General features: G+C 36.9%; 1 protein-coding gene and 1 long non-coding RNA gene across 4 annotated transcripts in view; one reads left to right on the plus strand and one right to left on the minus strand.

The window, feature by feature from the left end:
• LOC125258293 overlaps window positions 1–23725 on the minus strand; it is a 48044-nt gene that overhangs the window by 17372 nt on the left and 6947 nt on the right. Inside the window, exons 2-7 of one of the 3 annotated variants that reach the window (XR_007182577.1) lie at window positions 19559–19862; window positions 19290–19352; window positions 14964–15052; window positions 12829–12943; window positions 5047–5230; window positions 4670–4798 (exon numbers count right to left, since the gene is read on the minus strand). This is a non-coding gene — a long non-coding RNA (uncharacterized LOC125258293). Of the gene's footprint in view, window positions 1–4658; window positions 4799–5039; window positions 5231–12828; window positions 12944–14963; window positions 15053–19289; window positions 19353–19558; window positions 19863–23725 lie in introns of those variants that run through there. The other 2 variants (XR_007182579.1, XR_007182578.1) reach the window with 2 other exon arrangements.
• Window positions 199–12972, plus strand: LOC125258289 (myosin-7-like). Its single transcript, XM_048175187.1, has 39 exons — window positions 199–260; window positions 356–388; window positions 618–827; window positions 908–1051; window positions 1131–1287; window positions 1381–1408; window positions 1520–1628; window positions 1966–2058; window positions 2146–2209; window positions 2304–2402; window positions 2486–2589; window positions 3028–3166; window positions 3262–3380; window positions 3535–3684; window positions 3781–3951; window positions 4065–4371; window positions 4457–4536; window positions 4616–4821; window positions 5641–5764; window positions 5848–5984; window positions 6070–6325; window positions 6415–6657; window positions 6737–6913; window positions 7016–7161; window positions 7503–7593; window positions 7674–8063; window positions 8152–8278; window positions 8367–8485; window positions 8572–8768; window positions 8957–9140; window positions 9376–9541; window positions 9621–9745; window positions 9931–10239; window positions 10334–10537; window positions 10644–10940; window positions 11048–11152; window positions 11291–11386; window positions 11483–11617; window positions 12867–12972. Exons 3-39 carry the CDS (start codon window positions 630–632, stop codon window positions 12885–12887), a joined length of 5817 nt encoding a protein of 1938 aa, XP_048031144.1. The 5' UTR covers window positions 199–260; window positions 356–388; window positions 618–629; the 3' UTR covers window positions 12888–12972.

Raw genomic sequence — 23725 nt, forward strand, 5'->3', positions numbered from 1 at the left:
CAAGATCTGATATCTTTAAGAAAGAAGATATACATATGAGACAAAAATAGCACCATTGTGATTAGATCCTTTCTGATCTTTCCACACACCACATGCTAAACTACTCACACAAAGATTTTTCAGGCACCCAAAAAGAGCTGCACACACAAGTGACCCAAACCAAATACAGATTTGTGTCAACGTCACAGTCATTGTGCCTCTATATAAAGAGATACCTTAGAGCACAATATTGCAAGCTCACATCATTGTGCCATCTAAAGGTAAGAGGACACAGAATTTAGATTAAATAGTTCATGACGACTGAACAATAGAATAAGATGACTTCTCATTAATGATGTTTATTTTTTATTGAAAGGACTTTAACTTTCTTGGGTTTGGATTTCATCTGGTAAGGCATGCTTTTATGAAGGTCAACACATTGTGTATATGTGTGTGTGTTTATGCAACATTTTCTTTTTGAATGCAATAATTTCTGTTGAAAGCCAAATAAATAATTAGAAATATTTTATATTTTTATATTTCTAAATAATTATATTTCATGTATTATTTTTACAACAGATTGTAAAAATTAATTAAATTGTGAACAAGTTCTGAGAATTTTGTCATCTATGCCTCAGTCTGACTGAACAATGGTGGATGTGATGTCAGAGTTCGGGGCAGCTGCTCCGTTCTTACGAAAGTCAGACAGGGAGCGTCTGGAGGCCCAAACTCGCCCCTTTGACATGAAGAAAGAGTGCTTTGTGCCCGACCCTGTGGTTGAATTTGTCAAAGCCTCCATCACCAGTAGAGACGGTGGCAAAGTCACTGCTGACACTGAATTCGGAAAGGTAAGATCTGATCTCTGCACTGTGTTAGATTGTAGACAGAAGTACAGTATGACTGTCAAAACATTTTTGTGTTCCCACAGACAGTAACTGTGAAGGAGGCCGATATTCACCCCCAGAATCCACCAAAGTTCGATAAAATTGAGGACATGGTAATGTTCACCTTCCTGCATGAGCCCGCTGTGCTGTTTAACCTCAAAGAGCGTTACGCAGCCTGGATGATCTATGTGAGTCGAGTCTTAAAACACTCACACATTCTCTTCATCTTGCATGAGCAGATCTAAACCTTCTGTGAATCTCTTACAGACCTACTCTGGGCTCTTCTGTGTCACTGTGAACCCCTACAAGTTTTTGCCAGTGTACAACCAGGAAGTCGTCAATGCCTACAGAGGAAAGAAACGAAATGAGGCCCCTCCACACATCTTCTCCATCTCTGACAATGCCTACCAGTACATGCTGTCAGGTGATGATCTGACTTGTAATTTTTTTTTTTTTTTTGGGAGATTTCTAATGCAATTTCAAATGCTAAGTTTTTTTATGTTTTATTTTCTCACAGACAGAGAAAACCAGTCTGTCCTGATCACGTACGTAATACATATTATGATTACATATTATGTAGCATAATATTCCTCCTTTAACCAATATTTTCTTTGCTGCACTTTATCAGCATTTTAATGAACTGTTTTCCTTCTAAGTGGAGAATCCGGTGCTGGAAAGACTGTGAACACTAAAAAAGTAATCCAGTACTTTGCGAGCATTGCAGCAGTATCGCCCGGCAAGAAGGACCCATCACAGGACAAAAAGGTGCTTAATTTCCCATAAAAAATAGCTTATTATGGATGAATTAATATACCTTCTATATAACATAACATACAAAAAATAATTACTAAATTGATGTCTTATATTAAACATTGGAGTCACAAATTGACATAATTTGCTCCCTTAATACTATATTGCAATGCACTTACTAGTAAACAAACAACATTTTTGTTTCCAATTATTTTTCTACTGTGACTTAGATTCTGTATGGATTATTCTATTATTATTACAAAACTACATAATATCTGAAAATATGCATGGCTGTTAACTGAAAAGTAGGTACATCAAGCATTTTACACACTTATTATTACAATATTCTCAGGGAACTCTGGAGGATCAAATCATCCAGTGTAATCCTGCTCTGGAGGCTTTCGGTAATGCCAAGACCATCAGAAATGACAACTCCTCCAGATTTGTAAGTGGGGTTTACATTGGTTTTGCTATTCTATATTGGTTTCCATGATATGTTACATGAGCATGTTATGTATTGTTTTATTTACAGGGTAAATTTATCCGTATCCATTTTGGCCACAGTGGAAAGTTAGCTTCTGCTGATATTGAAACGTGTAAGTACTTTTCTACCGAACATCATTCCAATAAATCACACATTGATGAAATGTGTAACTGTTTTAATATCCATCCCTTTTTTAATTCATGTAGATCTTCTGGAGAAGTCTCGTGTCACTTTTCAGCTCAAGGCTGAGAGAGACTACCACATCTTCTATCAGATTCTGTCCCAGAGAAGACCAGAACTGCTAGGTAAAATTACCCATTATATCTATTAACACTGCCATCTCTAATTAGAAGTGTCTTTTCTGACCTATGTTCTCATTTCTCCTTAGAGATGCTGCTCATCACCAACAACCCCTATGACTATGCCTTCATCTCCCAAGGAGAGACACAAGTGGCTTCTATTGATGACGGTGACGAGCTGATGGGCACTGATGTGAGTGTTTGTTAAATCATAGGCAGTTCACAATACAAGATTCCACATTATAAAATATTGTAAGAAATAGTCCACCCAGCATTTGCAATTTAAAGTCACCTTTAACACTTTTGACAACCTGCATGACTGTGTTTCTGCTGTGGAACATGAATTGTTAATGTCCTAGCTGGTTTCTACACAATAAAAGCATATAATGATCAGGGGCTCTCAATAAGTATGAAAAAGCACAATAAAAGGAAAAGAACAGCGTGAACATGCTCTCCTTTCGTATTCCACAGAAGAAATTAAGTCATACAGGTATAGGACAACTTGAAAGAGAATAATTGGTTCTCTTGCCCAGTCTCTTCTTTAAAAAGAAAGACTTCTAATGTAATTGCCAAAAAGTAGAATATGAAACATTTGCCTTGAAATTTAACATGCTCTGTATATTTGCTGTAGGAAGCATTTGATGTGTTGGGCTTCACCCATGAAGAGAAGAACAGCATCTACAAGCTGACTGGTTCCGTCATGCACTTCGGCAACCTGAAGTTCAAACAGAAGCAAAGAGAGGAACAGGCCGAGGCTGATGGGACTGAGGGTCAGTATAACTTGAAATCTCAGATTCATAAAGGAAAAAAGTCTAAGACATGTAGTATATAGTGTCATAGCTCTGTATTCTTCTTTAACATGTAGATGCTGACAAAATCTCATATCTGATGGGCCTAAATTCAGCTGACTTGATCAAGGGTTTGTGCCACCCAAGAGTCAAAGTAGGAAATGAGTGGGTCACCAAGGGACAGAATGTCCAGCAGGTAATGAATGAAAATAATCTAATTGGCGTTAGAGTTTTTAGCATCAAAAGTTCATTTTCCAAGACATACAAACGAAATCTTTCATGTCTCTGAAAAATCGCTATCTAGTTTGTAGTGGGTCAAATTCTGCAAAATTCAATCTTTTCTTCATCAGGTGAACTACTCTATTGGTGCTCTGGCAAAGTCAGTGTACGAGAAGATGTTCCTCTGGATGGTTGTGAGAATCAACCAATCTCTGGCCACCAAACAGCCTCGCCAGTACTTCATTGGTGTGCTGGACATTGCTGGATTTGAGATCTTTGATGTAAGCTGAAATCAACTGATTATTTTTATTCAAGAACAAATCCAACAAGCAGTTGGATAAGCACCATTGTGATTATACAATATATTCCACCTGCAGTACAACACTTTTGAGCAGCTGTGCATCAACTTCACTAATGAGAAGTTGCAGCAGTTCTTCAACCACCACATGTTTGTGCTGGAGCAAGAGGAATACAAGAAGGAGGGCATTGAGTGGGTGTTTATTGACTTTGGCATGGACTTGCAGGCTTGTATTGAGCTTATTGAGAAGGTGGGTGAATATTATGTTGATGATTATACTGTGAGGGGAAAAATCCTACTTTTCAGTATTAACTTTTGTGGCAAACTGATATATTGACTGTCACAATTTACAATTTATTGTAGCCCATGGGTATCATGTCTATCCTTGAAGAGGAGTGCATGTTCCCCAAAGCTAGTGATGCAACATTTAAAGCTAAGCTTTATGACAACCATTTGGGGAAAAATCCAAACTTCCAGAAGCCCAGGATTGTCAAGGGTAAACCAGAGGCCCATTTTGCCCTCGTTCACTATGCTGGCACTGTTGACTACAATATTTCAAACTGGCTGGTGAAGAACAAGGACCCTCTCAATGAGACAGTTGTAGGGTATTTTCAGAAGTCAACTCTTAAGCTGTTGTCTATTCTGTTTGCTAATTTCGCTACTGATGATGGTAAGTACACACTGAAGTGTGACATGAAAATATAATAAGCACTACTTTTGTTGTTTAATAGTAACAAAAATCATTTATTTCACAGCTGCGGATTCTGGAGGTAAAGCTGCCAAAGGCAGCAAAAAGAAGGGTTCTTCCTTCCAGACGGTGTCAGCCCTTCATAGGGTATGAAATAATATAACACAATTGTATCTTACAAGGTTTAATTGCATATAAATCTAAATCCTCTGTGGTCTACCAACAGGAGAACTTGAACAAGCTGATGACCAACTTGAGGTCAACTCACCCTCACTTTGTGCGCTGCATCATCCCCAATGAGACTAAGACTCCTGGGGCGATGGAGAATCCTCTGGTCATGCACCAGCTGCGCTGTAACGGTGTGCTGGAGGGCATTAGGATCTGCAGAAAGGGATTCCCCAACAGGATCCTGTATGGAGATTTTAAACAACGGTTAGTAATTCAGTGCTTTACATAGAAAATGAATTAAAATAATCATAAAACACAAGAGATGCCTAAGAAATTAAAATATAATGCCTGAATCACTAAATTAGGGGCTCCCCAATCTAAATGGAAGAGTCAGAGAGCTTCGGTTCGCGAGACATATTAGTAGCAGCTCCCGGCTTCCTAGTGACCCTCCTACCCCTCAATAGGGTGTAGTATTCTAACACCTTCTACCTCTGATGTCTTCCAGTGTCCCTTCAACCCCTTAATGGAGTGGAGTTATCACCAAACGTCCAGCTCTGATGGCTTTTGGTAATACACCAGCCTGCGTCAAAGGACCTGGTGTCCCACACTCACGTCTGAGTGCGTGCTCACCATGTCATTTCCCAGTTCTCTCAACTCTTCCAACAAGACAGCCCTAACCAAAAATAAATAAAATCTTAAACAAAAATAAAAACAAGAATAATTAAAACAGTTATAAAAAAAATTAAAAGAATAAAAAGATGATGCAAAGATCAGGTAAAGTGCAATCAGTAGGACGTACAGTGGCACAGTGCTCATTCAGTAAATGCGCAGCTAGTGTTTTGAGTCTGGATTTGAATATGACTAATGTTGGAGCACATCTGATCTCTTCTGGAAGCTGGTTCCAGCTCTGACTGGCATGAAACCAAAAGGCTTTCATGTCTTACAAAATAATTTTATGTATGACTCTAAGTTATTGCAAGTTGCAATATTTCAACGCTCTGTTTGCAAATTTAAGCAATTGCTAGAAATAAAAATAAATACATATAAAAATAATTGTTAATTTGTTTTTGTTTTTTTTGGTAGCTACCGCATCCTAAATCCTGCTGCTATCCCTGAGGGACAGTTCATTGATAACAAGAAGGGTGCAGAAAAACTTCTGGGCTCCCTGGACATCGATCACGAACAGTACAAGTTAGGACATACTAAGGTATTTTTATATTAACATAAACTTTTTCCAAAGCCCACTTTTCTATTGTCATCCTTTTTGACACAAACTTCTTTACTATTTAGGTCTTTTTTAAGGCTGGTCTTCTGGGTGGTCTTGAAGAGATGCGAGATGACCGTCTTGCACTTATTATAACTGGAATTCAGTCCAGGTCTCGTGGTTTTCTATCAAGAGAAGAGTTCCAGAAACTTGTGGAAAGAAGGTTAGATTTTAGCTCTTCAGTCTTTAACATATTCTCTAAGTTACATTTTATAATTTAACTTAAATTTCTTATTTAATATTTACAGAGATGCTTTGTTGGTGATCCAGTGGAATGTACGCGCCTTCATGGGGGTCAAGAATTGGCCCTGGATGAAGCTCTACTTCAAGATCAAGCCTCTGCTCAAAAGTGCAGAATCTGAGAAAGAAATGGCCAATATGAAGGAGGAATTCATCAAGTTGAAGGAGGCTTACGCCAAATCTGAAGCCCGCAGAAAGGAGCTTGAGGAAAAGATGGTTTCCCTTCTCCAAGAGAAGAATGACCTGCAGCTTTCAATGCAGTCTGTAAGTTCACATACAACTCTGCACTTTTCACATTTTCACAAGTCAGAAAACAAAACAAGTTTTCTTTTTCTTCTTTTTCATGTTGATAGGAGCAAGATAATCTTATAGATGCTGAGGAGAGATGTGAGGGTCTGATCAAGAGCAAGATCCAGCTTGAGGCCAAAACTAAAGAGCTGACTGAGAGACTGGAGGATGAAGATGAAATGAATGCTGAGCTGACTGCAAAGAAACGAAAGCTGGAGGATGAATGTTCTGAGCTCAAGAAGGACATTGATGATCTTGAGCTCACTCTGGCCAAAGTAGAGAAAGAGAAACATGCCACTGAGAACAAGGTCAGTTTTAAACACCAAACCTGTTAGTGATGCAAGAATGGTGTTAAGTGTCCATTCATATAATGACACATTTCTACAGGTTAAAAACCTTACAGAAGAGATGGCAGCTTTGGACGAGATCATCGCTAAGCTGACCAAGGAGAAGAAAGCTCTTCAGGAGGCCCATCAGCAAACGCTGGATGACCTCCAGAGTGAGGAAGACAAAGTCAACACACTCACCAAAGCCAAAGCCAAGCTGGAGCAACAAGTGGATGATGTAAGAGCCAGATAACATAACACTAGAATTAAAATGAAAATGAGAATTAAATTTTTTTTTAATAATTGTTTAAACATTTTATATTTTTTGGATGAAATATAGCTTGAAGGTTCTTTGGAACAAGAAAAGAAAATTCGCATGGATCTTGAGAGAGCTAAAAGAAAGCTTGAGGGTGACTTGAAGTTGACTCAAGAGAATGTGATGGATTTGGAAAATGATAAGCAGCAGACAGATGAGCGACTGAAGAAGTAATATATTTCATAATTTACAAAATAAAATACAATTTTAATACTTAACAATAAGGTTCCATTTGACTTTAGTTAACTACGTTATTTACCATGAACTAATAATGACAAAAATGCTAATCTAATCATTTATTAATCTTAGTAAATGGTTAAATTAACTAACATATTATTAAAAATGTAATATATATTTAATAATAATATTATAAAAATGGGCCTGAGCTGAAACAAGCTAACAATGAAAAGTTTTATTTTTATTAATTAATGTTAACACAGTTTAATAAATACTGTAACAAATGTATTGTTCATTGTTAGTTAATGTTGTTTGATGCATTATCTAATGGCAGGAAAGACTTTGAAATAAGCCAGCTCAATAGCAAGATTGAAGATGCACAAGCTTTAGAGTCCCAACTCCAGAAAAAACTGAAAGAGTTGCAGGTAAACTTTATATATCTTAATAAGATGGGTTGGATAGTTAGGAATTTTAAACTTAATTTTGAATTTATTCACATTACTAGGCCAGAATTGAAGAGCTTGAGGAAGAGCTGGAGGCTGAGAGAGCTGCTCGTGCCAAAGTTGAGAAACAGAGAGCTGATCTGTCCAGAGAACTGGAGGAGATCAGTGAGAGGTTAGAGGAGGCTGGTGGAGCCACTGCTTCCCAGATTGAGATGAACAAGAAACGTGAAGCTGAGTTCCAGAAAGTGCGCAGAGACCTTGAAGAGGCCACTCTGCAACATGAGGCCACTGCAGCTACACTGAGGAAGAAACATGCAGACAGTGTGGCTGATCTGGGAGAGCAGATTGATAACCTCCAGAGAGTGAAGCAGAAGCTGGAGAAAGAGAAGAGTGAACTCAGACTGGAACTGGACGATGTGGTCTCCAACATGGAGCAGCTTGTAAAGGCAAAGGTGAGTGAGAGAAATTATGCAGAGAGTCTATAACGTATGTGTTGTCAGTCAAAGAAAGCAATCAATTATGACATAATTTATCCTCAAGATAAACCTGGAGAAAATGTGCAGAACTCTGGAAGACCAGATGAGTGAGTACAGAACCAAGGCTGAGGAAGGTCAGCGCACAATCAATGATTTTGCCATGCAAAAAGCCAAGCTGCAAACTGAAAATGGTAAGAACACAAAATATTGTGTTGTGCTACAAAATGTACCATAATGATACTTGGAAAAAAGGCAATATTTTTTAATATTGCATTTTAGGTGAACTTGCCAGACAGTTTGAGGAAAAAGACTCCCTGGTGACTCAGTTAACCAGAGGCAAGCAGTCCAACACTCAGCAAATTGAAGACCTCAAGAGACAGCTAGAAGAAGAAATCAAGGTTTTCAAAATTTCCATCCAAGTCTAAAATTTTTGCTAAAGCAATAAACTGGCCCCAAATATTTGTTTGTTTTTGTTTGTCCTCAGGCTAAGAATGCTCTAGCCCATGCAGTTCAGTCTGCTCGACATGATGCTGATCTGCTGAGGGAGCAATATGAGGAAGAGCAAGAAACCAAGGCTGAGCTGCAGCGTAGTATGTCCAAGGCAAACTCTGAGGTGGCTCAGTGGAGAACCAAGTATGAAACTGATGCCATCCAGAGGACTGAGGAGCTGGAGGAAGCAAAGTAAGAAACAAACAAACAATATTTAAATGTTAAAAGAGTCTGGTCTTTAGTAATGAGATACTTTTCTGAATTTTCTGCTATAGTTTGTGGCCTTTTAAACACATTTAAATACAGTTTAATGAATGATGCTTCAGATGTATATTTCAGATGTATATGTAATGATATATTTTGTATTTTTCTTATTACAGGAAGAAACTGACTCAGCGTCTCCAAGATGCAGAAGAAGCTGTGGAAGCTGTTAATGCTAAATGCTCCTCTCTGGAGAAGACCAAGCACAGGCTGCAGAATGAGATTGAAGATCTCATGGTGGATGTGGAGAGATCCAATGCTGCTGCTGCTGCTCTGGACAAGAAGCAAAGAAACTTTGATAAAGTAAGGAGAGAAAGTACATTTTGTCATTAGCTGAAAAAATTAGCCATATATTTACAAAACAAAATACCATGTAAAATACCAAATAGCATAAAAATGTTCAATGTTAAAATGATAGTAAACAGGTTTTTAACTATTGATAGGGTCCAGTATTTTAGGGTCTATTCTTTACTACAAAACCACTTGACCAAAACTCCACTGCTCTCATTGGCCATTTGGCCTTGTTTAATTTAACCAGGTCCTGGCTGAGTGGAAACAGAAGTATGAGGAGTCCCAAACTGAACTGGAAAGTGCCCAAAAAGAAGCCAGATCTCTGAGCACTGAACTCTTTAAATTGAAAAACTCATATGAGGAGTCATTGGACCACCTGGAGAGCATGAAGAGGGAGAACAAGAATCTCCAAGGTAAGAGTGGTTTTACAACTCCAAACAAATACTTTAATTGCTTGTATTTGTGAGCTCACATGTTATGTCTATTGCACAGAGGAAATTTCTGACCTCACTGAGCAACTTGGTGAGACTGGGAAAAGTATTCATGAGCTGGAGAAACTACGAAAACAACTAGAGCAGGAGAAACAAGAGATCCAAACTGCTCTGGAGGAGGCTGAGGTAAAAGAAGAACAATTTTCCCACAAAATTCTTATTCATTTGACAACTCTCTGATTTAAATCAAGCTATTAAGGCAATTGATCATTACATACTATTTTAAGGGAAGTCACCTCCCACCCAAAAACACAAGGCTAAACAAAACTTTAAAACTCAACAATAACAAACACCAATTTTACTCTTCATAGGGTTCCCTTGAACATGAGGAAGGCAAGATACTTAGAGCTCAGCTGGAGTTCAGTCAGATCAAAGCTGAAATTGAACGTAAGCTGACGGAGAAAGATGAAGAGATGGAGCAGGCCAAGAGGAACCAGCAGAGAGTGGTGGATACCCTGCAGACCTCACTGGAATCAGAGACTCGCAGCAGGAATGAAGCTCTCAGACTGAAGAAGAAGATGGAGGGAGACCTCAATGAGATGGAGATTCAGCTCAGCCAGGCTAACAGACAGGCAGCAGAAGCCCAGAAGCAACTCAAGGGTCTTCATGGACATCTCAAAGTATGACGAAACTTCAAATCAAGATTTTTTGATGCTTAGGTGAAATCCAATATAGTTCTTCAGTATTTTCATTTGTAAAACTTGTACTTAACAGGATGCCCAACTGCAACTAGATGATGCTCTTCGTAGTAATGATGATCTCAAAGAAAACTTTGCGATTGTGGAGAGACGCAACAATCTGCTGCAGGCTGAACTGGATGAGCTGAGATCCCTGGTGGAACAGACTGAGAGAGGAAGGAAACTGGCTGAGCAGGAACTGCTGGATGTCAGTGAGAGAGTTCAGCTCCTGCATTCTCAGGTATGACACATCTTTATTAGACAAACACAAGTAAAACCATTAAATCCTCAATAAGTACACAATATCAACTAGAAACTACATGAATGTCAATATTGTCTATGTTCAGAACACCAGCCTGCTGAATCAGAAGAAGAAGCTGGAGGGAGATAATACTCACCTTCAGACTGAGGTTGAGGAGGCAGTGCAGGAGTGCAGGAATGCTGAGGAAAAAGCCAAGAAGGCCATCACTGATGCTGCCATGATGGCTGAGGAGCTGAAGAAGGAGCAGGACACCAGTGCTCATCTGGAGCGCATGAAAAAGAACATGGAGCAGACCATCAAGGACCTGCAGCACCGTCTGGATGAAGCTGAGCAGATCGCCATGAAGGGTGGCAAGAAGCAGGTCCAGAAACTGGAAGTCAGGGTAAGTTGCTAGTGTTTTTTTTTAGAAACAAGTATACAGTGTTTTTTGTAAAATGCTTATTCTAAACTTACATTTTTTTTATACCATAATTGTTACACATCTGATAGGTGAGAGAGCTAGAAAGTGAGGTGGAGTTAGAACAGAGAAAGGCCAGTGACTCTATCAAGGGGATTCGTAAATATGAAAGACGCATCAAGGAGCTCACCTACCAGGTAGGAAAAATTGAGCCTCTTAACTATTTTGTCCCTGGTTGATTTGATCATGTTTTTTTGTTGAAAATACATAAAGTGCTGTCATACAGTATTTAAATGTATACTGCATATACTAAAAACATTTTTTGCTTTGCATAGACTGAGGAAGACCGAAAGAATCTGGGTCGCTTGCAGGATCTGGTGGACAAACTCCAGCTGAAGGTCAAATCCTACAAGAGAGCTTCTGAGGTGGCGGTGAGTATTTTCCCCCACTGGTGCCATCATATGATACAACTTCTGCAGTAATTGTATCTTTTGATTTTCACAAATGCTGTTTTGTGTAATCTTTAGGAAGAACAATCCAATTCCAATCTGGGCAAGTTCCGTAAGATACAGCATGAGCTGGATGAGGCAGAGGAGAGGGCTGATATTGCTGAATCTCAGGTCAACAAACTGAGAGCCAAGAGCCGTGATACAGGATCCAAGGTACTTGAAACAAGTGAATTTCGTTGATTTTAGGGCTGTCACTGACGATTATTTTGGTAACAAAGTAATAAGTCTGTTATGAGTAAAAAATAAGTAATTTCATTTGTAGTAATAAAAATAGGCCTAAGGTGAACAATAGCTGTTAAAATGACTTAAAATACATAACAATGAGGCAAAAGTAATAGACTCAAATAAAGTATCAAAAGCAAGTAATCATATGGATTTATTGAACAACGCTGCTAAAATATATACATAATATTCACAATCATCCTATGTCCATTATGTATTATAAAAAAATGCTTGCAGAGGGTGCCAACGGCCTGGAGATTATTATACTTTACAGCAGATCAAATCCTTGTTTAATATTGGCCAAACAACATTTCATTGAAATGTCCACTTAATATGTAACATTGGGCCACCCCTTACGATAGAAATTCTATAGCCACTGTAATTTCTTGAACAAGAATATGTGGACACTTTAAAACATGCAAACTGCTCTCATTGTTTGAGGGTTTAAAATTTTATTTTGAAATCATGATGAACAGCTAGCATATTTAGAAAGATATTGATGTATTCTCCTGTGTTGACGTAGGTTTATAAATGACTTGCCTTACAAACCTAGCGCCAATTGCATTCCAAGATGAACGTTATAAGCAACGCAAACATACAGCATATGCAGAGATGGAGTGTGAGATGCGCTCCACTCATGTAAATGATAACAGTGCAACACTTAACGCTATTAAACACAAAGCGCATCAGTCTTTCTATGCTTTATCAAATGCACGTTAATGGAAACCCAAACAAACACGATACTATAGAGAATGAGTTTGTGTGGAGCAGCATTTACTGTGAACAAAGCCGCTCTCAGAGAGGACGTAACATGTGACGTAAGGGCTTTGCGTCAAAGTTGTGAAAGTTCTCATCTGTGGAATGTGCCACTTCCGGTATCTTGCGGTTACTCAACACGGGTAAATTGCAATTGAGTACTCAAATTTAAGCGAGGAATTGTGACAGCCCTACTCGACTTAATAGGTACTCTAGATCTGCACTTTTTAGTGACTTCGGAATATGAATAGCAACTACATTCAACAACTACACTTGATGAAATGCATTTCGCTATTTAACAAGTGTGGCTATTAAAATAAAATACCATAAATGTCAATTATCTGTGTAGAGTTTAAGCCATTTTGAATCAGCTTGGATCAGCTTACCTTTAACATTTTTATTTTGTCATTTTTCTTTCTAACAGAAAGGGGCCGATGAGGAGTGAAAATATTAGATGGATCTCTCTAAACACTGATTGCTGTGACAATCTCTTCTGTAGTTCTGTAGAATAAACCAGACATGAAAATGAACACATCCTCTTTTGTCTTTTTTTAAACAATGTAAACACTGCAATATCCCAACATGATCCTGAACACGACAGTAAATCAGTTGCCTGAATATAATGTATGTGCCACAGACTAAACTGTCCAGTCTAAGATAATTCAATCTAAACTCGAAATGTTCTTAACTTGTGTGGTAGATTTTCCAAGACGCACCTGATTTAAGTTACCTGTTCTGGGGCGTCTCCTATACGACACTCAATAAATATCCTGATCTTTCAAAGCACCTCCTAATCGACACTCAATAATACACTTGGGAGCATCTCCAAATCGACACTCAATAATATATGATCTTTCGGAGTGTCTCCTAATCGACACTCAATATCTTGGTCAACGTCTTGACCCTCTTAAACCTTGTTCCCTAACCTGACTTGCTGCAGCAATAACCAGAGACTCCAGTTGTTGCCCTTCTAAGCTTTAATCACGGCCAGGAGGGTTCTAATTATTCCCAGAGAATCTCTCTCCGGACAAACAAATACAACAGGTTTTATAGGATTTCAGGTACACTTCACAGTCAGTATGGCATGATCTATTACTCATTATCATCAGTCTTAATACGATTGGTTTAGATTTAAGAAAAACATCTCAGTTCCTCTGTCCACATAAATTTAGATTAGAACAACTGAATCACAAGATCATCAAAAAATGTCTCAGGTTAATAGTTCAGATTACTCAATAGGTTAAAACAATTTCTCAAAGACTATTTTTTATCCTTAGAAGGATGGTGTCTAGCCAGCACAGCAGAATTTTTCCACTTACAACACTCAGTCCTAGTGACTATTTCTCTATTTCAAAATTAGATTATTATTAGGCCTGTAGAAGAAAATAAATGTTAGTTCATTATTAATTAGTTCAAATGTTCCATCACACTTGTCATTTGAAGTAGGGTCAACCATACAAAGATACAGAATGTTTACCAATTTTACCAAACTACTGCAAACCACATAATGCAGATTAAGCTGTAAGCCACTGACCATTACACTGTATATTTTGACACAGCTCATCCTCAAGGAATAAAATTAAATTAAGGTATTATGATTTAAAGTGCACATGGATTTATTATAATAAATTATAAAATGGGATAAGTGGCTATAATGAAGAGAAATATAGCAGCAAAAGTTAGTGTTATAAAAATGAAAATTCTGAAAGAATGTTTCATTTTAAGGAAAAATATTTGAACAGTCTCAAGTATGTTTTTTATGTGATAAGCACATCGCTATCATAGTGTAAAATAACTAAAATGATTCAGGACCTTTAATTTTTAAATGTTTTTTTGATGGTCAAAATGAAAGGGGTTTAAATGGCAAAAATGAGACAACAGACTAGAACTGATTGGAAATTTCTAATTTCTCAATTCTCTGATGTGTTAGTAAAAGACAAATATAAACACAGTTGTTTATTTGAAAACGTACGTCATTTCTGACAAAGTCTTAAGCTGGGCCAGAGACAAAAGACAGTAGATAAAGTCTGATGTTAAAAGTTATTAAAAGGCAGTGTACTATTCCTGAATGCCTAAGAGTCTCTCTCTCATTCAAAGTCAGCTAAATGCTGCTATATGAGCCTGTGTCATAAGTGATCAGCTATTTATGGTGAAGTACAGTGTCTCAGTTGAAAATCATGGACACAGAGATGTTAAAAGAAATGATTTCCATGAAGAGGGCAGTTAATTGTTAAATATGTCAAAGGAAAACTCAATGAGTATAAAGAGGTCTTTAAATTAGTAATATAGACCTTGAATGATAGAAATGACTATTTTGATGAATTTCTTCTATGACCAGTAACTTTTTGTCTGATGTTTGTCACTACGATGTGCAGGGCTGATGGCTCCGGTTACAGATGTAACAGAACACTACACTGAAAGGACAGTTGTAATAATTTCACTGAGTATAATCTCAGCACTGATATGTTGCTGCTAAGAGAATGTCTAATGATTTTAGTGATTAAATACTGCTGTCATTAACCTGTCTCCATGTTTTAACACTATTAGGCAGTCCAATGGCTCTGGTGGCTCTTGAATGCAACTTCCCTAAGCTCCAGAAAGCACCTGATTCTGTTCAAGAAAACTGTCAGAGATTTCATGGTTTTTCTAACTCTTTACAGAGCATGTTCAGCGGCAGAGAAAGCTGGAGGGAATCTGGTTGCAGAATTAAAGACAGCGTTTATTTTAGTGTTGATGGCAAATGTTGTTTAGAGAAACATTTCTCCAACTATCACTATGATAAACTGATGGGCAATGCATCAAAAAAGGAGGACGGTAACTAAATTAATGCATGGCTGAAAATATGCCTGAAATGTTTTAAATTAGGTTGGAAGACCCAATTTTTGGGAATGGAAGGGGCTAAACAATGAGTGGCATCAACTGAATTGTGTGAACATGACATGTTGAACTATTGTAAAGAAATGTCTTCATTTCCTCTCTAAGGTTAGTGTAAAGGTGAAATCAGCTCAAGGAATTCTGAATCACCACCAAGGTTCGACAATGACACATCATGGGCTACAAAACAGATCTGTTGTGAAAAGATGTTATACAACTAAGATGGTACAAGCTATGTGTCTGTAAGATGAAGGATGTTGTCTTTAGTTCTATGATTGGGTGGTGTACCTCAATTAGTTGTTTGTATGAAGAACAGAGATGAAGAGTATAAATGTGATGTAAACGTAAATTTGCTTGTTTTCATATTTTTGGGAAGATAAGCATTTTTACCTTAGTGAAGCACTGTAATAGATGTAGTGATTAGTTATCAATAAATGATAAAAGGGGGGAATTGTGGGGAAAATTTTGAGTTTCTGTATAATTTCCATATGATTTTACTTATATGCTTATGGTTAAATGATTTTGTTTTTTCTCATAAGTGCTTAAGTATGCATTTTTTGGGTGACAAGTGGAAAAACACTGAAGTGGTAAACATGTTCCTAATATGGTAAAAGGACAGAGGTTAGAGATATACAAGTGAGGGGAAGCTTTCATTCTTTGTCTTACACTCTGCAGCTACTTGTGTTTCTGTTTATTGTTTGACCTTTCTTGCAAGACATAAAACTTTCGAAAGACAATTGGACATGTTTGTCTCTTATGCAGTAAGAGTCCTGTTGATTTTTGCCACAGCAGCAGCCATCATCATTGGACTAAGAATTTAGAGTTCAGCTCAATTAAGAACAATCTCTTTCTTGTCAATTATGTTGGCAATATATTCATTCTAAATTTAAAGTGACCTCCACAATGCTGTGAGTTTAAGAGCTGCAATAGAATTGGGTGACCTCTCATTTTTATTAAAGTGTAATTATTCAATCGTGGTTAAATAAATTTCTAAATTTCATAAACAAGCTCTCATGGCACGGACACTGGCCTATAAGCATAACTTTTCACCTAGGAGATTATATTTTGAACAACAAAGACATCCTATACAAAAATAAATCTCTTTTTTTATTATTACTGGGTTGAAAACAATATTATATTAGTTAGTCAACTTTTAAATAATGATGGAAATTTACTGACATATAGAGAATTTTTGAATAAATTTAAAATACCAGTTAGACCCAAGGAGTTTGCTGTTGTATTGGATGCAATTCCCCAAAAAGTATTGATCCTTCTGAGGAATGCAATACAGGAGGAAGATCTAAATTTTACAGATATCAAGGGTAAAATATTTATTGGTAATACAAATATTTTACAAAATAGAGTCTCAAATAACTATATTAGAAATATACTTAATAATATTGTTTATCCTCCAGCTCGTTTTTTCTGGTCTTCTGTGTTTGGGGATGTGAATTGGCGTAAAGCTTGGTGAACAGTGGATAAATTCTATGTTAATAATAAAGTAAAAGAAGTCTCTTTTAAAATAATGCATAGAATATACCCAGGAAAACATGTGCTGGAACAGTTTAAATTAGATATTGATTACTCTTGTAATTTCTGTAAAGGTGAAAAGGAAACTATTTTTCTTTCTTTTTTTCCATTGTATGCATACAAAAATATTTTGGATTGAGGTGGAGCATTTAATTAAGAAAAAAATTCAACATTCAATTGCAGTTAAGTGGACTTGATATGAATGATACACTTTAATGATCATGGGATTGAGAAAGAGAAGGCATACTTCATACAATTGTTAATATTAACGGGAAAGTTTCACATTCATAAGATGAAATGGTCTGACCCCAAGCCAATTTTTTTTGCTTTAAAAATGATCTCAAACTATATTGTTCTGTTTTGCGTAATTGTAAAACTAAAAAGGCAATTTGAGCTTATAACATTGTAAGCAGATATGATGTGTAAAGTAGCACCCTTTTCCTTTTGTTTGTTATAATTTTATTCTTGTCCTCTGGCATTGTTATTTCATTCTATTTTAGTTGCTGTATTTTTTATTTTTTTACTTCAATGATATATCTCATTGTATTGTTGGTTTATGGCATTAAAAAAAAAAAAAGTTTAAGAGATGCAATAGTCAGTCACCACCACTTGAGGGCACCACCACCATTAAATCTCATATGAAGCACACTTTCTTGGTGTCCATGTAAATCAGGATGGGGCAAGTTGTCACAACTTTTCATTTCTTTAATTTCTCAGTGTAGGTTTATTATTGAGCATCAATTCTTGTATTCACAATTTACAAATAAAGGCTTCAAAAATCTATTTAACATTTCTAACATAACTATTTAACATTTTTAACATTACTTGTTAACCTTTTGCTACACTTTACAATAGTAAAATGAAAAAAGTATATATATAAAAAAATGGTATATGCAGAAATTAACATTAACCTATATTCCTAGGTCATGTTAGGTCATGTTACCTAATGCATAAATGAACTGAACCTTATTGTAAAGTGTTACCAATTACACCAACAGTAACAAATGAGTGAAGACTGTGTATATGAGAGAGTATAACATGATAACTCTCTCAATAAGCTGATAACACTGACCAAACTAACCAAAGAGTTACTGAGATACTTCCCTTGTGACAACTTGTCCCACTATTATCAAAACACATTCTCAGTTATTAATCAAATTAAGGTATTCATTAATGTAAGTAGCCTACAATCTCACAGATAAATGTCATAATTCACCTCAAAAAGAAAAAAGATGATAATGAGAAAAATATTCCTATTGTTAGGATGATTTTTTTTTTTCATTGTGACTTCATTTGGATAACATCAGTGTAAAATAAATTCAGTACACATACTATAATGATAAAGATTTTGATTGTACTTTACAAACATTCTTTACATTTTAAATAACTTATCCTATATTACAGCAATTTTTTTCACATTATAGAAAGAAACTAGGAATTCAAAGGTTTAAAGGTTTCATTTTTTTTGCAAACATTATTTCTTCTTTACAGTTTGGTGTTTAAACTTTTCCTATATTACAGCAAAATATATTTTTTCACATTACAGAAAGCAACTAGAAATTTAAAGATTTAAAGGCTTCGATTTATTTATTTTTTCTATAAATTTTGGTGTGAAGTATGACCCAGGCATTTCACCTTTTAACAATCATAACCAATGAAAATTGAAATTAAATTACACAGAAATCTTTGAATGATCAATTTATGTCCTTTTACTACATGCATGTATATTCCATAAATACATGTGACATGGAATGTTTGTAATGTCTGCTAAATATGCAAATGTAATGAATTAGGAACCTGCCATTGCAATCACAAACGTACAGTAGGCTATATGGAGTTTTCAGTTTACATGTAATACATAAATAAAAATGTTCTGTCCAACTTTATATTAGGTGTCTTCAACAACACACTGTACTTTTTTTTTTTTTGATGTAAGTACATATTAGATGAGGACACATAATGTCCATTTTCTTTTTGTATACTACAGTATTGGCATTTTCTAGAACATTTTTACCTACTGCTGAAATCTGTATCTAAAAAGCTCAGTGGAATGTCAAGAACTGACATTCTTGTATAGTGTAGATAACAGACAGTGTCAACTAAAAAATAGAAAACACAGCAAATTACACCTAATTTATTTAAACCATCAAAAATACATCTAAACATTTTAACCAGTGTGGCTCACACAATGGCAAAAACACTTTTTTATTTCAAGTGAACAGTTGTGACAGATGCACTTAGAGAATGTTAAGACTGTTTCGAAAAATGAGCCAAAGTGATTGAGAAAAAACGTTGGCCCTCAGACATTATGATCACAATTGTTTTTAGCTTATTAAACAGTTTAATTCAATATTTATGAAATACGATATTTAAAACATTTTTCGTGTCAATTACAACACTGAGCAACTAAAAATCAAAAAGAAAAAGCATTGCTTTGCATTACCTTCATCTGTGCTTCAGTGATGTGTTCTCCTTCTCCTGCAGGGAGCAGAGTGTTTGTGTGTGGCTGAGGGGGGATAGAAAAACCAGTGACAAGAGAGTGAGGGAAAAAGAAACATTTGCACAGCAGAGGTCAAAAGTCATACCAGTTTGCCTAATGGAAGCATAATATGTTCTTGTGGAGAACAATCAAGATAGATAGATAGATAGATAGATACATAGATACATTCATTTATAAACAAACATAGGGTTACATTGTGCAAATATCAATACCTGTATTCTCTGTCTTCATCGTACAGCTGGCTCGAACAAGGGATAACGAAGAAATGACAAGCAACTCAAAGGAGCAAAAGCATCATGGGACGTCCAGTGAACACTTGTCCAAGTAAATCAAACAAACAGACACCCTCAGTCTCCATTAATAGCCTGCTCAATGGTCATGAAGTACAATGGGTCAAGTCATTGACCTTTTGGTGAGCTGAGACGACAAAGGAGCTGAGAATGAATCGCCTCCATCTCAGGGAAGAGTGTGGATCGGAATCTTCCACCTCGTCATAGCAAGACATGGACCTGGCAGCTATAGGAAAAGAGACAGGATGTTAAGGTTACCAGATCTCCTGTTAATCCAGAGTGAAAGCCTTAATGAGGCATTCATGCTAACCACTAAAATCATGTAAGCAACATGCCACAAAAAATTTCACACTTCTTAAAAATCAAAACCTTGAAAAAAACATCTGCTTGACCAAACACTCTGAGATGCTAAAATTGTGCAGCCCTATTTTCTTTGTCATCTTGAACTGTTCGTTACAGAACTTCTCAATGGGTAGATGTGAAAAGTGCCTGTTGTTGCTCAAGATGATGCAGTGGCTCCAACAGACGTTAAAGGAGTCGTCGGGGAAGGAGGGGGATAATTAGCACTTGATGAAGAAAGTGTGGCAACTTTAACACTTGTCACTTGTGCTATATTAGGAACATAAGCTTAGCACATACAGTACTATATGTGAGAGGAGCCTCTGACACACATGAAAAGCTTTAAAAATGTTACATAAATATGTCAATGACCATTTTTCGTAGACATACGGGCAATATGATAAATTGGAGGCAATCTGCATTAACATTGTTCAATGAGAGGTAACCTTAGCTTTTGAAAGTTCAAGGTGGTTAAACAGTATCTCAAGCATGGCCCAGAGGAGGCATTAGGTCATGTAATAGGTCATGTAACTCAAGTAGTAAGAGTTGATGCAAGTGATGGATGTCTACAGATGAGGCATGTCCTATATACATATATTCAAACCACCCTGATCTCTTCCATTACAGAGACAGTCAAAGGAATTTAACAGGTTATCTTTGTCCTCAAGGCTAAATTAAAGGAAACAATGCCATGTAAACAAGACAACTTGAAGGGTATGGCCGCTCGGTCAGCTCTCTGAGGGACAGCAACAGACTTCAAGCACACTATGTGAATCAGTGCTTCGAAGCATATTAGGGCTATCCATCCAGTTTTTAGCCTGGGCACATGATGTGGCAGATGCACAAAGCATTTAGAAAATCCATATTGGTCAGAGAGCATTTTAATAGAAAAAAAAGCTTTTTTGACCAAGTTAACGGAGGCCGATAAAACAAAACTTGGTGGACCTATTTGACTCTTGACTCTAGCGATCTGTGTGAAGTATGAAAGAAATCAGCCACTAGGTGGCGCTATGTATCACACAAAAACAATACTCATAGCATATGTTGAATCTCCTCATTCTCTACAAGTTTGCCTCATGGTATTTCACTCAACCTCAAAACCACTGCAGTACAATTCTCTAGATTTTTTCAAGGTCAATAATTATAAAAAACTGTTGAACTTTATCATTTGGATAGCCATAACAGGATCATGCATAAATGTATCTCCATCCAAAAGCCTATGAATCTTAAATGCTTTCGTGTCGGCCTAGAACCTAACACCATAAATGGCATAAAGGTCTTAAAAGCTTGAACCCCGATAAATGCTGCTTGCAGCTTTAATTATTTTAGTAAATCTACTTAAACTAAATTAAAATGAGACATGTAGCCTTGGCTGACAACTAGCTGAAATAAAGTTTACTTTTAGTTTTAGTTAAAGTTAACAATAATAAGCTTGTTTTTAACCCCACTATGTATCTCTAAGAAACTATAACCAAGAATCATATCTGCTGGGTTAGTTTGACAAGAAATGTTTCCTTGCCATTGTTGCGTTTAATCAATGTGCCATTGTTCAATGCTTAAGAATTACACCTATTATTACATAGGTTGCACCAGGGATTCCCAAAGTGTGGTGTGCGCACCCCCAGGGGTACGCGAGCTGCCACCAGGGGGTGCGCGCACCACACTTTGGGAATCCCTGGTGTAATTATGTCCCTGGTTTATATTATTATATTTTTTATATTTACTGTTGCACTAAAGTGAAGTGAAGTGAACAATTTATGTTATTTATTACTTGATTGTTCAAGCTACCTCACAGAAGTGATCTGTTTGTAATTAAATCAAAAATAAGGAACGTCCTGGAACGTTTTTTTTTTTTTCGCTCTTCTTTATTCTTTTTTTGATGTATTATAGAAGTATCGGATCGGGACTCGGTATCGGCAGATACTCAAAATCAAATGACTCGGACTCGAGGGCAAAAAAACCTGATCGGGACATCCCTAGTTATAGTTTCTTAGAGATACTCATAGCATACATAGGTTACACCAGGGATTCCCAAAGTGTGGTGCGCGCACCCCCAGGGGTACGCGAGCTGCCACCAGGGTGTGCGCGAGAGGAAAAATGTAATGGCGGTCTGTTTTTTTAAGTGGGATTTTTCCATACAATAAAAAACATGAACAGTAAACATTTCCTTTGTAATCGCTTTTATTTTAAATAAAAAACTATAATTTATTAGTTTTTGATAGAAACGTAGAAGACAGCATCTGTTCTGCACTGCTCTTCTTTTATGCACTGCAGGCTAGGCTATATGCGTGCCAACTCATTTGAGACTCGGGAGAGCGCACGGGCATTCATAACGGCACCGCGCCAGTGGACACGCATGGTTATGAACGCCCGTGAATGCATTTTAATGATGGGTTCATTAATAATGAGTTCATTATCATTCTTAATAAAAAGCACAACAACAAAACAGTACAAATGACAAACTCGCTTAAATAGGCGCTTTTACATTTCTCTTTGAAACTAAATTTTCCTCCATCATCTTGTCAGTCAAAGGTGAGGCGAAATGGGCAAAGTGAGGTGCGACTCCCGTTCAGCCCACTTTGAATTGAGCAGACGCGTTCAGTTCTGTAACTGAATGGTCACGTGCAGAATAAAGAAATAAAATATTAAGTTTTGTTGCCAAATTTTTTTTATTTGAATATTATTTAGTCTATTTGTTTGATTTTTAATGATTTAATTATAATTTAATTAATTCCTTGTCATCAACTTGCAATTCCCTCGCGTCAATCTCTGGCTCAGCGCCAGCAGCGGGAAAGCAGGTTTGAATTTAGCAGTGGCGTATTGAACTTTCTTATCACACCGGCGTTAAAAAAAGTTAAAATCGATCGGGTGAATGGGGACAAATTGAAACTGAGGGGGCAGTGCCCCCTTTTGCCCCCTCGTGGCGCCGGGCCTGGATACAGATTGCCCGAAGCCTCAGTGCATGTTGTGCAGTGAAGTTCTAGCTGCTGCAATGTTTCTTTTACGCGGCTGAAAATAACCGTGCTTTCTGTTACTGAGCCTGTGTCTGTCACTCGTCCTCTTAAAAGTGGAAGCTTGTGCGTAGCTTTGTTACATAATATTGAAACTTTGTTGATGTTGTTATTGTCATGCGTGTTCTGGTTATTTGCGCATGATTAAACATGAGTCTTTATATGGCGATAAAACAAAGCTTTGTTGCGTTTTTTTTTTTTTTTTTTTTGAAGTGGGGATTGGGGGTGCGCCAACCCGGTTGGGACATAGAAGGGGGTGCGCAGGAAAAAAAGTTTGGGAACCGCTGGGTTACACTATACCAAAACTAAACTCAATAAAATTTACACTTCAGTTTGCCCATTATGTGACAGATGTAAGAGCTCAGATGGCACGCATGCTCATACTTTTTGGTTTTGCCCTGAGATTTCTGAGTTTTGGAAGAATATTTTTCAGGGGTATTCAAATGTTTTTGGAGAAAATATCAGTCCAGACTTTGAATTAGCTTTGCTTGGGTGTTCTGACCCTACACTAGCATTAACACATTCTCAGCAATTGTCTCTTACGTTTGGTATGGTGGTAACTAAAAGGGTGATTTTGATAGAGTGGAAGTCCACTTTACCGCCCAGTTTTCATAAATGGTTGGTGGAGATGGTTCTCTTTTGTTTGTTTCCTTTTTTTGTGTGTATAGTATATTTATGTATACATTGAGATTTTCATCTGTTTTATGTTTATATAAAAACTGTTATAAATAAAATTATA

This window comes from Megalobrama amblycephala, linkage group LG22 (assembly GCF_018812025.1).
Source record: "Megalobrama amblycephala isolate DHTTF-2021 linkage group LG22, ASM1881202v1, whole genome shotgun sequence".
Lineage (NCBI taxonomy): Eukaryota > Metazoa > Chordata > Actinopteri > Cypriniformes > Xenocyprididae > Megalobrama > Megalobrama amblycephala.